We start from the raw sequence: 13,490 nt of genomic DNA on the forward strand, positions 1-13,490 counted from the left end.
AACCTAGCTTGTTCATAAGAGGCGGTCTTCCTAACGTAGAATCGACATTCAAGTGTAGGTGGAGCAAGTTACTATACTGAAGCTAATGGCTTTTTATGACCTGTTTCTCCAATCCAAATAGTGAGGAACACCTCAATCTCAGTGAACCTTGAGCGCTATCAGGTTATAACAATTTCGGGGGCTCTATCATCAAGCAGGGGGAAGGTGCTGCCAGTGCCAACAGTTATGTGTCTGCCGCCTGCCTCCCTCCTGACCTCTCTGCCTCAGCCCCACTTCAACTCTTTTATCACCAAAACAATTTCTCCTTTCTCTAAGAACGCTTTGCTTTCTCATCGCCTGCAACTTCTGCACCTCATCTTCGTCATTCTCTCATACGACTGCAGCCGCGTGACGGAAAATCTTTGCAACCATGGGGGCAGCACCTTTGTCCCTGACATTTCTCTGTCAGGGATTCGCGTTTAGTATTCCTCAGTCAATCGCGCGAGCGCAGTCTCCAAAGCTCGCAGCTTCTCTCGATGCCGCCCAGAAAGTATGATATCCTGCAGCTCATGCTCTGAAAAGGAACTGACGCTTTGTAGATATCTCAAAATCCGGTTGTCACCGTGAAAGAGTTCTCTCTGGACACAGTCAACTGTATGGTTGAATTCTTCAAGTCTGGTTGCTATGAAGTTGACCGAAGGAACTTCCCAAGTGCGCTGCAAGCAGGTATGGAGTTGGACATGATCGTTCATAGCAAAAGCTAACCAATATCAGTTGGAGGTGCACCGGCGGCTCCGGATCGTTTCATGCGCGATGAATTAACCTGCCATCTTCAAATCTGTGCCATTGGTACCCACTATGGCGTTCCCAAGCTATGCGAGCTTGCTAGGGACAACATCCAGAAGGTATTCGGAGGGAAATGGTTCGATTCGGCTTTCCTTTTCACTGTCGCCGTTGTTTTGAAGTCAAAGGACGATAAGCTGCAAAGGTTGCTTGTTACTCTTGCGAGAGGGCACTTGCATTCTCTCACCACTTCAAACGGCTTCGACCATGCAACAATGCTAAGAAGCTTCCATCCCAAGTTCCGAGACCAAGATGATATTCTTCAGCAAAGCGGAGATCAACCCAAACCCACACCGGCTCCGACGACCCAGGACGAAAGCTCCACCAAGCTTGAGGCCCTCCGCATCGAGGTCTCTTCCCTCAAACAACAAGTAACAGCAGTGTCCTATGAGCGAGACGAACTCCGCGACCAGTTTTCGGCTGCTTCAGTCAAAAAGGAAGAACTCTGGCAGATCGTCGCAACTCTTACCGCTGAGCGAGACCTGTTGCGGAATGAGATGTCAAATGTTGCAGCCGAGAATAAAGAATTCCGAGATATTGCGGCGAAAGTGTCCACTGCAAGGTATCATGCTGAACAAGTCATGAGTGATGCAAAGAACAAGAAATCGTCAGCGGAAGTAAAAGCAGAAGAAAACGAAAAAATACTCGAGACACTTCAACGAGAGCTGAGAGTCACAAGATCCGAGAGTGGCTTGCTCAAAGCCAGATGGGATAAGGAGAAGACAAAATCGTCCATTCTGACTCAAGAGAACGACGACCTGAAGAAGTCTCTCGAGCTTGAAAGACGTAGCAGGGTCAGCATCACGGAATTTGCACGAGACGATATTCGAAATGCTCTCAAAGACGAGCAGAAGGTGACAACAGACTTGACCGCGAGACTTGCTCAAGCGTCGCAAGCCCTTGAGACAGAAAGGAAGCGCTCAGCAACTCTAGTGCAAGAACTCACTCAAGCCAAGAGAAACCTTGAATCGGAAAGACAAAGCAAGACAGGCATGTCCTTGAGCGAACGAGACAGAATACACGAAACTATTGGGTCCCAGAGAAGTGAAATATCGGCGCTCGTTAAAGAACGAGACGAGATCAAGAGGGAACTAAAGATGGCAAGAACTGAGAGGAACAATGAGAGTGACAGAAAATGGGAGATCACCAACAAGATGAATGCGTTGATCCAGGCAATGGATGAGTGGGATGAGTGCCGTCATTGCGGTGCCGATTTTGGGACGTACGTGGAAGACCACGGCAGCACGCTAGTTCTGCGTTGCCATTACTGTACAACTCGACACTGGGCGTGATGTGTTAGCATGATGTGTCTGGCTTAGGATGGAGTAAGCAAGGAAGGCATTGTGAGGCATTACTTGGGATCATATGTACGACAGATTCTGTTTTACGAGGATTCATTACGGGATAAGAAGCGGTACAGAATTATTTGTTTGTGAGCTACAGAAACAATGACATGACTATTGTTCGCTCTGATACATCTCGGTTCCTTGACCCGTTCCCCCGCATGAGTCAACGGATACGCATCCGACTATCTATCAACTCCAACTTTCGGATACCAGTACCCGATTACGGAGAATCTAAGATGCTTTTAGGTTACATCACTAGGCTGAGTGAGGGGTTGTGAGTCAACCCAGAGAGGCCTATTTATGATTGTGATTACAGATACTCATTCTTCGCCCTCACCCTCCACCAGTCAATCTACATCATTGTCCCGACGCCAACATGTCACCCAGCAACGGAAAGTACGTCGTCTTCGACATCGTTGGGACCTGCGTCTCATACGACAAGCTTACCGAAGCAGTCGAAAAGCAACTCGGTGAAAGACTGCTGGCCGAGAATGTAAAGCCCAGTCTTCTTGTGAACCTCTGGATCGAGGCTGGAGAGAGGGAATATACGTATCTTTCAATAACTAATCGATACGTCGCATTCGATAAGCTGTTCGCATCCCTCTTTTATCGCATGCTCTGGCTCGCTGGTATCCAAGAGCCACGCTCCTTCGCAAGTGGGGCTGATATCGAGAAGATTACGCATGGCTACATGGAACTCGAGCCAAGACCTGATCTCAAAGAATGTTTTGATAAGCTTCGAGCAGCGGGATTCACGGTGCGTGGTCTGACAGCTGGAGACTTTGACAGAGTGCTTGGGTACTTTGATAAGGCGGGCATCGAGTTTCCAAAGGAGCACCTGATTTCTTGCGACTCGTTTGGCGTGGGTAAGCCGGATCTCAAGGCATATGCCTCGACCTTTGAGGAGTTGAAGGGAGCAAAGGAGCTTTGGTTCGCCGCGGCCCATATGTGGGATGTATCAGCTGCGAAGCTAGCAGGTGAGTGGATTACTGTTGCTTACTTGCTGTTGCTAATGTTCGTTCTAAGGATTCAAAGCTGCGTATTGCTCTGTGTTAGAGAAAGAGCCTTGTGTGGATATCTTTGGGGAGATGGATGTCATGTCGGATACTCTGAGTGAGATGGCAGATAAGATTATTCAAGGTTCATCTTAAGCTATCATGAATAACAATAGAGGTTAAATTATGATGTAAGCCAAGCTGAGTTCTGTCCTGAATCCCAATACCAAAGTGTCACAAATGTCTAAGCCAGGGGTTTAGGGACGTTTGGGACTTCTAACAAACCATTTACCAAACATCAGAGCACACCACGGAGAGCCTTACGCATTCTTTAAGTTCGACGTCGCATCGCATCTAGGAAGGTGACCGATTTGGCCTTTAATAACCGTATCCACCAAACTCAAAGTAACAGTTTGTTCCTGTCACATTTGAAACAAACAAGAATATAGATAAGGTTATCATTAAAGTTAGCGAAAGCTTGCCGTCACATATCTTAGCCAGTACATTCCAATGGCTTCGCTGGAGGTCTAAGACATCTGGCCCTCGCCAAGAGATTTACCGAGGAAGGACAACATTTGTGACCCAGTCTAGAATGGAATTTCTATGATATTGAATCGAAATGTTTGAACAACGGGCGCATGTCTTGGACGGGTGCGGCCGAACGCTCCCGTTTGCGACTTAAGATGCTGGCTGAGTGGCGTTTGTTGGTGACTAGAGGGGATATACAGGGGGAAGATGCATGCCTGTTGGGTCCTGGAAGCCTTTTGTGAGGGGCTTTATAGGGAGTGCTTGTTAGGGTTTGGAATGTGGTGAATGGTCAGATCAAAACCCTGGGGATCAAGGGAGGATTTTTACAAGCGCATTATGGCTGGGCAAGACGCTTTTGGCAATTCGTAACCTCACAAGAAAATTGTCACTTACAATGCCATTCACCAAATGTCTCGTCCACCCATCATTCCTCAGCTTGAAGCTGAGCGCATAAGGCATATTTCAACAAGGTAGGCCCAAGCTCCATCCGGCGTTCATAGCGCAGAAGTCTCCCGTTCAATCTCATACTTTAACAGCGCCACGATACCAGGTACAGCTCTAGCGAAGAGATTCAAGGCCGATGGAACGTTTCAGTTGGAGTCAAATATGTTGCGCATGGTGGCTTAAGCTTAGATTTAACCATGTGCCTTAAAAGGATTGTGATACCGGCTAGTAGAGACAGAAACAGGATGTTGGGCAGATAAGATCCGATCGATCGACATCTGGGCTGAAATATTCCTGAGGTCTGTTCTATGGTTTAGCTGCTGTTTCCATCATGTGATTGTGGCTTAGCAACAGCTGTTCGAAGCAGAGATACTCTTGTAACGTTAGACTGTGCTCCAAGGTGTTGTGGAATGTCCCGAGTCGTTTTGACGACGAACTGCACGTCCTATGATTCAATATTGAGAGACGGCTTGCAAGACACACTTGTGTTTTCATGAAGTCGAGACATGGTGTCCTCGATAAGCCACTGCAGCACAATATCAAGATATTAAAACACATGATCACGCGAGTTTTCCGTCTGTCCTTGAGACATTGGCATTTGAGGCTTTAAGCTGTCCACATCCGGGAATGTCCCTGTAGAACGTGGTGGCGCTGACACGTCCGGTCTAGACCATCTGGCATTCAAGACAGCCATTCCAGGGTCACTTGGCGAGCAGAAGGACAGAATATATATAAAATTTGAAAGAGGTCTTCTAAATCCAGAGAAGCAATATTACACAAGTTCCTTCCTTTTCAGATCTCAGTTACTGCTTGCCAGTTTCAACTTTACAATGGCCCCACTCAAGACATATCCACTCTTCATATTCGCATCTTCAGTCGTGCAAGTCGTCGCCCACGGCCATGTAGACTGGCTTGTAACAAACGGCGTTGCTTTTCGCGGCTACTCTGCCCCGGAGATGAGCTGGAATCCCAATCATCCTCCTGTCGTCGGTTGGACCAACGGTGCCACTGATAATGGCTATGTTGAGCCCAACTCCTTCGCAGACCCCGATATCATCTGCCACAAGGCTGCCCGACCTGGCAAGGGTCATGTAACGGTTGAACCAGGCGACAAGATCACTCTTCAATGGAGCACCTGGCCGGAAAGTCATAAAGGTCCTATCATTGATTATCTCGCAAGATGTCTTGGAGACTGTGAGACTGTTGACAAGAACGATCTTGAGTTCTTCAAAATTGGTCAAGAAGGTCTCATTGATATGTCCATGCACAGCGGCAAGTGGGCGGCAGATGTCCTTGTTGCCACTGGCTTCTCTTGGACACTTCAAATCCCCGAGGCCCTGGCCCCAGGCAACTATGTCCTCCGCCACGAGATTATTGCTCTTCACGGCTCTGGTCAGCCCAACGGAGCGCAAAACTACCCTCAATGCTTCAACCTCAAAGTCACTGGTGACGGAGACTTGGCTCCAGATGGCGTCAAGGGTACTCAGCTTTACAAGGCCAACGATCCTGGTATTCTCTTCAACCTCTACACGACACCTTTGTCCTATAAGATCCCCGGTCCTACACTGGTGCCTGGTCTCCCGTCTACAGTCTCTCAGCGTGTTGTCGTCGCAACTGCAACATCAAGTGCAACTGTGCCAGGACAGACCCAAGCTAGCACGAGCAGTAAATCATCTTCGTCAACATCGAAAGGAAGCTCTACATCGACCAGCACCGCTGTTGGAGGAGACACAACACTCAAGACTTCAACAACAAGCCGGTCTTCTTCGTCCAGCACAACGAAGGACACGCCACAGCCTACAGAAGACGACGATATCATCTGCGGCCCTGCAACAGGAGGTCTTCCCAAGTACAGCCAATGTGGAGGAAAGGACTACACAGGCCCGACAGTTTGTCAGTGGGGGTCAAGTTGTAAGGTTCTCAATCCTTATTACTCGCAATGTCTTTGATTGGAATGTCTCTGCGCCGGATTGCAGGAGACTCGATTCCTTCATTGAAGTTGTCGCACATTTTGATGAAGTTCGGTAGCGCCTATGGATGCCTGATGCAAGACTCCTGCAACTTTTATTGGCTAGAAAACCGGGGCTATCCACTTCAGTCTGTAGGACGAGGCTTTAAAGCCGTCTCATTCCCAGTTGACCAATTACCAAGCATCAATTTGGTAGCTTGACCCCACAGGCGCTACCGAATTACATGACTTCCTACGGTAGCCAAACCTTTTTTGTGTGGAATCTCAACTTCACCTTTAACGTTATGTAATGATCTTTTTTCTTACTGGCTCGATTTCGAAGCGCGACGTGATTCGTGAATGAACAAGAGCCGTTCGAAGGCTTCATTATAGTGCACCTTGGGAATTATCCTAAAGTTGAAAAGGTCATAGAACCTTTACCATACTGTATGATAATTTTGGAAGAATTGTGACGAATTTAAGAATCCTCCGGCAGTACCGGCAGCATCAGATCATGATTCTTGGATGCCAAAGTCAAAAACAAGAGCTAAAAGTTTGATATTAGTCAACTATTCTTCATTTTAGCTTAGCTTGTGCTCTTCTGGATATCATCGACGTCATGCTTCACTTTCTCCGCGGAGCCAAGATCCTGAAAGCGTCACGCTTTGGGTCTTGATAAACTATCAGACCACGCTCGATGTTCAATTCCATCAATCTGTAAAACTTCTTCTCAGAGACTGACAACATGCCTCACAGCAAGCCTTGGGTTGTCAAAGTGCAAGCCCATCCTGGGTCGACGGCTGAAGAGATCCGGAACGAGCCGGATTGGGTTTCCGGGCACCAGCACCGTATTGGCTTCAGAGATCGAAATAACCGACTTCCTGGGCTTACTCATGAAGATGATGAGTATAGAGAGGAAGTGGCGAGAGAGAAGCAGAAGTATCTTGCATTTCAGAAGAGAGCCAAGAGTGGAGAATTGATCAATTTCAGAGACTTGATTGAGAATCAAAAGGTCAGTTTCTTATGGTTCAATCAGTGAGGAAGCTAATTCTTTCAAGGACTTTCATCTGCGGCATCCGGAAAATCGCTCACTTGGATGGAGATATGTTCTCAACGCGACTGAAGATTGGGTCAAGAATAAAGAGCCATGGCCTGCAAACCTAAAGAAGCAGGAGGAGGAAGAGAAGAAGAAGAAAGAAGAAGAAGTAAAGAGTGATAAAAAGAATGATACGCCTGAGCAAGAGCATGAGTGGAAACGTTCCTCGGATAAAGACAAGCATCACGATGCATACGCAAAGAACAAAGAGAACGAAGAAAAGAAACAGGAAAAGACTTCGAGTGAGGAGCCAAAGCTCTCAGACAAGTATACACCAGCCGAGATAGCCCTTCTCAGAGCATTGGAGCATGAAAAGAACTACATACAACACCTCAAAGAAAATAACGGAAAGAGAAAGTCCCCTCAGCACAAAAATCTCACGCAGATCTCAATCGACGAACAGGACCAATTCAGCCCAGACAACTGGCTTCCTCGCTCTCCTGATCTCATCCGTCTCACTGGAAAACACCCTCTCAATGCCGAGGCACCATTGACGCGATTGTACGAAGCTGGCTTGATCACACCTAACGAGCTTCACTATGTTCGAAACCACGGTCCTGTTCCGCGTATTCTGTGGGAGTTCCACGAGTTGGAGATCACCTACGATGGCAAAACTCAGACGCTTTCTATGGATGATCTGAAAGAGTTTCATACGATCAACATCGCTGTTGCGCTTGCTTGTGATGGAAACAGACGCAAGGAGCTCAACATGATCAAGAAGAGCAAAGGTTTCAACTGGGGCGCTGGAGGAGCGAGTTGCGCATATTGGAAAGGACCTCTTCTTCGAGACGTGCTCCTTGCGAATGGTGTTCCCGAGAAACCCCCCGGTCTCGGGGAGAAGCGATATTGGGTCAACTTTGAAGGCACTGATGATTTGAGCGAGGGTAATTACGCGACTTGTATACCTTTCGAGCACGCCATGTCGCCCAACAACGACGTAATTCTAGCCTACGAAATGAATGACGTTCCGTTGCCGCCTGACCACGGATATCCCGTCCGTGTTATCATTCCAGGCTATGTTGGTGGCAGGAATGTCAAGTGGCTAAAGAAGATATGGATAAGCGAAAAAGAAAATGATTCTTATTATCATATCTGGGATAACCGAGTTCTTCCATCGTTTGTCACTGAGAAAGATGGCCCTTTCGCCGAAGCCCTCTTTCATCATCCTGATACAGCCTGCAATGAGCAGAACCTCAACTCAATTATCGTCAAGCCTGCACAAGGCGAGAGGATTCCCTTGGGCAGAGCCAAGAAGGGAGAAAATTATCGCATCGAGGGGTATGCATATGACGGCGGAGGTCATGAAGTCCAGCGTGTTGAAGTCTCCCTCGACGATGGAGCAACTTGGCTGTACTGCATCCGCAAATTCCCCGACTACCCAATTCGTCACGGAAACAAGTTCTGGAGTTGGCTCCATTGGCATGTTGACGTTGAGATTTCGCATGTTATTCGTGCAAAGAGTATCATGGTACGATGCTTCAACGTGTTCAAAAACACACAGCCAAGAGAGCCAAACTGGAATGTCATGGGTATGATGAACAACTGCTGGTATACCGTACGTCCTGAGATCACCGATGACGATGACTCAGAAACACCTTCGATTCTATTTAGACACCCTGTTGAGCCAGCTACAAAAGACGGTGGATGGATGAAGCCAAGCGTTGAGAATAAGATTGCAGAGGCGAAGCAAGAAGCTGGCGCGCCTCAGAAGGAGTTTACCCGAGAAGAGATTGAGAAGCATAATACTCAGGATGACTGCTGGCTTGTTGTCGACGGAAAGGTCTACGACGCAACTAGTGTTCTAGGCTGGCATCCTGGCGGTACGGCGGCCATTCTCGGTCATGCAGGCAAGGTCCATCAGGAGACGAGTGATGAATTTGCTAGTATCCACGATGACTACGCTTACAAGAAACTCAAAGGTGAGTCTACAGTCTTGTCCATGGGTGTGTCTAACGAGTATCAGAATGTGCTCTTGGTGTCGTGACTGAAAAGGCCGCCAACTTCATCAAACAAAATGCAGAAGCCGCTGCCAAAGATACATCCCGGTCGAAAAACAAGGATGAGCATATAGCGTTGGAAAAGCATAGATGGATTCCAGTCAAACTCATTGATCGCAAGAATCTTTCTAAAGACACAAGAGCCTATACCTTCCAACTGCCTGAGGGTAAGAGCATTCTCGGCCTTGGGACATGTCAGCATGTTCAGATTGGCTTCCATATGCTGGATAGGATGCTCATCCGCTCCTACACACCCACGAAGCCACTCCTCCCTACCCCAGGTGACAATATGACCAATGGAAGTGCCAAGTCTCTTCTTGATGGAGATGCCACCTTTGAGCTCACGGTCAAAACCTATTTTCCCGATGAGAACCAACCAGGCGGCGCCCTTTCCAACATCTTGGACTGTATGCCCATCGGCGAAGAAGTCGAGCTTCGCGGCCCAACTGGAGAAATAGTCTACAACGGCAATGGAGACTTCGTTATCGAGGATAAAGATCGTCACTTCGATCGTGTATCCCTCGTACTTGGCGGTTCAGGCATAACACCCGGCTACTCTCTCCTCGCGCGTATTCTCCTCTCCAACAACGACAAGACAGAGGTTCGAGTGGTGGACGCTAACAAAACAGAGGCTGATATCTTGCTGAAAGAGGAGCTTGAGGATTTTGAGACGAAGGCCCATGGACAGTTGAAGGTAACTCATGTGCTCAGCCATGCTGATGATAGTTGGAAGGGAAAGACGGGCCATGTGAATGAGGATATCATCAAAGAGAGTTTGTTCGAGCCGTCTGAGAAGAGCGCTGTGTTCTTGTGCGGTCCGCCGGCGATGATACAGAAGGCTGCTCTCCCTGCTCTCAAAGGTATGTTTCTTTCTGTGATTAATGGCTGGTTACTAACGATTTAATAGATTGGGGTTACGTGGAAGATGAGAATATGTTTGGATTCTAGTGTGCCGATCTTATGGAACTATGTTCTATACTCACGCAAGGAAATAAATATGTGCAATTACCTTATTATCTTGATTTCACTCTTGATGACGTGGCTTGGCACAAAATGTAGGTTTAGGTCCAAGTGCACGAGAAAGTAAGGTCATCTCAACATCAAGACAGCAATGCAGTCCTCCTATCGCAGATTATTCATGTTTCACAAGTTATTCATCATCCTATTTGAACATGAGATGGATTTGCTTGATGCGGAATTTTGAAATTTGTCGGCTTGTCCGCGATCGAAAACGTTCAGGACTTGCAAGAGAAGATTATCACCACTGGAGCATGAAGCTCACATACATTGGACCCCTTCATTATTTCTCCAGCACCTTTAATTCGATGTTATCTATTTCGTGAAGATAGTCGATGAAAGCTTATCTGCGGACATACACACCAAGTCGCCAACCCTAAAGACCCAACCTTATCAACAACCATCCACATGTCCTATCATTTCATCAGGGTCCAGGGGGTTAAAGTCCCTCATGAAGAGCGGTCAGAAACTGGTCCATGCTTATGATAAAATGTTGCTTTGTGATATGTGAGAGATGATTTGACTGGTCACTGATAAGAAGTACCTATACGGGAGTTGATCTATCGGATAACCGTATGCAAGATCTCGCCGAGATAGATCAAGGATGCGTCCTGTATATGGCGCGATTTTGTAGATCATTGATGAGATTATACATCCTATCGGCGCACTTGCCGAAAATTGAGGCCATCTCGATAAAGATAGATGCTCAGTGGGTGGCAGCTCAGTTTGAAGTTGTCGTCAAATACTGATTATTTGACGTCTGAATTCATCCTCTCTCATGCATGAGTGGTTCTGATTGAAGTAAACAAATTGTCTATCTTCAGGGTCTCCATATCATTTGCCGTGATGGTTTTCATATCATGTATCACGACGTTACAAAAATTATTACCAGAATTGTTTGAAATGTGATCAATTTCATCTCTTTCCAAACAGCGGAATGACTCTCATGCTAACTTTTGTCCCGCTAACCAAACGCTATAATACACTCTTTTCCTTTCCATTCTTTTCATTCATCCAGGGTATTCATCATAATCTCATAACTTAAACAGCAGAGGTTCCGTTCTCAGGAGTCTCCTCAGGCCAGACATCGTAACCGAAGGTATCCTTCATGTTGACAAAGCGAGTATGTCGGCCCTTGGCAACACTCTGGATAGCCTCAAAGTCCTCGTCAGACAGGTTGGGAACCTGGAAGTTGCTCTCAATTCGAGAGGGTGTTGAGCTCTTGGGCAGCACAGCATAGCCGCGTCGCAGACCCCAGGCGAGGAGCACTTGAGCGAGGGTGTTACCGCTGCGCTCGGCGACGGCGTTGAGGGTCTCGTTGGTGCGGACCTTCTCACCAGTAGTGGGGACCTGGTTCTGGGATCCGAGGGGAGAGTAAGCGGAGGGGAGAATATCGTTCTCCTGGCAGAACTTGACGAGCTCCTCGTTGGGCAGGAAGGGATGGATCTCGATCTGGTTGACAGCTGGCTTCACCTTGGCGAAGGACAGCAACTTCTTGAGACCCTCGATGGTCCAGTTGGAAACGCCAATAGCACGGGCCTTGCCGCTAGCATAAATCTCCTCCATGGCGCGCCATGTGGGCTCAGGGTTCTCAGTGAGATCCTTCTTGATGACGTACTTGCCATCTGGTCCAATCTTGGGCTTGTAGTCCTCGTCCTTCTCAGCAGCGATGGGCCAGTGGACAAGGAAGAGATCAATGTAGTCGAGGCCAAAGTTCTTGAGGGAGTTCTCGAACGACCACTTGACCTCCTCGGGCTCGTGGAGGTGGTTCCAGACCTTTGTGCAGATGAAGATGTCCTCACGCTTGACATCCTTGTTCTCGGCGAGGAAATCCCTCACTGCCTGACCGACCTCACCTTCGTTGAGGTAGAACCAGGCGCAGTCGAGGTGTCGGTAGCCGACCTTGAGGGCGCACTTGACGGCATCGTAGGTCTCGCCCTTTGCGCCCTCGTTAGCAAAAGTGCCGAAGCCCAGGCCGGGCATCTTGACGCCATTGTTGAGGGTGAATGTGGTCTTGTTTGAGACGGCCATGGTGTAGATGTTTGGGTGAAGTTTGGGTGTGAGTGATGGGGTATGTGAGTAGGTGAAAGATAGGGAGTGAGAATCTTGACTAGTGAGGGGCAGTTTTACAGATGAACGGCTTTTAAAGGGATTAATTAATGATAAAATATCTCAATTGACGTTTCGTCAGTGGAGAGGTACCGATGCTGAAAACTCTATACGAAACGGCAATTGTATGGATGGCACGTTTTTACTGTACAGTACATACTTGATGAGGTGGCTGTCATCCATCATCCATGGTCATGGTTTTTTCGCCGAGGCCGCGCGAGGCGAGTTTGGGTCAAGATGGTCATTGACGTCATGTCCTGAATTGGGAAACTTCTAGAAAGGCTAAGCTAGACCAAACGGGAGACTTTTACAGTAACGAATTTTCACGCCGATGGAAAATTACTGAGGCTGTTCCGTTTTGCCAAGAACTGTGGTGTACGTACTGTGCCAGTACAGTTACTTGATCGCCCCTCGCTTCAGCTAAGGCACTGTACTGCATGTAGAGTTTTCGTCCAAGGAGAGCTACGTGGACAAAGACTTGAGTCAGGGAAATGTGCAGCGACCAACCAGAAGAGCAAGAGTTGAAAAAAGTAATCTTATCACTTAAAAATTGGAGCCGCAAGTGGCGATCCTTTCAAAAACGTCCCTTGAAATTTGAGGTACGTTTCGAGACGAGAGGCTGAAGACTAGCAATACCCGCTCTAGCCGTATTTTCTTCAGTAACGGTATCCACCCTAAAAAGACGGTCGACGAGTCTCTAGGGTCCCTGTTCGGCAGTGGAGACAAGGATGATGTCAGAAATGAACCCTTGGCATGCATTTATCGTCTTCTCCAATTTAATTCCCGTGCAAAACCAGGCACCGCCAGAAGTTTTCTCCACTGGCAGTCCACTTGGTGCGGACTCTTCTCGGCCAGCAGCTCCAAGATAGCGAAGCGATAATGAGGCCTCGAGGTACTTTTATCGCTGAGGCATATCTTTCTCGAATGGTGTAACTTGCTAAGAGGGGCTGCGGAGTCAATCTTGACACAAACCTCACGTCACCTCTGCTACGAGATATGACGACTGGCTCAAAGTTTAACTCTGCCTCCTCATGTACCTAGGGGCGTGCGTAGAACTCATATTTTTCACACTGCTTGTCGCGGGAAAACGGGAAGAAACGGTTCAAACGTGTCGTCTTCCAGTCCGTTCTTTGGCTCTCTAGTTAGGACTAGCCCTTTAGATAACGGATATCCCATGTACTGTATGTA

The 13,490-nt window shown here is 47.8% G+C and overlaps 4 protein-coding genes across 4 annotated transcripts; 3 read left to right on the forward strand and 1 right to left on the reverse strand.

Moving 5' to 3' along the window:
* Nucleotides 1–409: 409 nt before the first annotated feature.
* FOBCDRAFT_288350 (HAD-like domain-containing protein) lies at nt 410–3,319 on the forward strand (the record flags this gene model as incomplete). Its single annotated transcript, XM_031173588.3, has 6 exons — nt 410–529; nt 579–705; nt 754–2,048; nt 2,142–2,147; nt 2,485–3,145; nt 3,195–3,319. The coding sequence occupies 6 exons, from the start codon at nt 410–412 to the stop codon at nt 3,317–3,319; spliced, it is 2,334 nt and encodes a 777-aa protein (XP_031050373.3).
* Nucleotides 3,320–5,019: 1,700 nt separating this feature from the next.
* Nucleotides 5,020–6,084, forward strand: FOBCDRAFT_108675 (glycosyl hydrolase family 61-domain-containing protein; the record flags this gene model as incomplete). The annotated part of the gene is made up of 1 exon (XM_031173590.3): nt 5,020–6,084. A coding segment is annotated over one exon (1,065 nt), but the record flags the coding sequence as incomplete, so codon positions are not given.
* Nucleotides 6,085–6,827: 743 nt separating this feature from the next.
* On the forward strand, nt 6,828–10,583 carry FOBCDRAFT_257118 (uncharacterized protein; the record flags this gene model as incomplete). The annotated part of the gene is made up of 4 exons (XM_031173591.3): nt 6,828–7,095; nt 7,142–9,098; nt 9,143–10,036; nt 10,084–10,583. Coding segments are annotated over 4 exons (3,160 nt in total), but the record flags the coding sequence as incomplete, so codon positions are not given.
* Nucleotides 10,584–11,087: 504 nt separating this feature from the next.
* Nucleotides 11,088–12,600, reverse strand: FOBCDRAFT_214930 (NADP-dependent oxidoreductase domain-containing protein). The gene has a single exon (XM_031173594.3). The coding sequence runs from the start codon at nt 12,222–12,224 to the stop codon at nt 11,235–11,237; it is 990 nt and encodes a 329-aa protein (XP_031050379.1). The 5' UTR covers nt 12,225–12,600; the 3' UTR covers nt 11,088–11,234.
* Between the last annotated feature and the right edge of the window lie 890 nt (nt 12,601–13,490).

The sequence above is a fragment of the Fusarium oxysporum genome, chromosome II (assembly GCF_013085055.1).
Source record: "Fusarium oxysporum Fo47 chromosome II, complete sequence".
Lineage (NCBI taxonomy): Eukaryota > Fungi > Ascomycota > Sordariomycetes > Hypocreales > Nectriaceae > Fusarium > Fusarium oxysporum.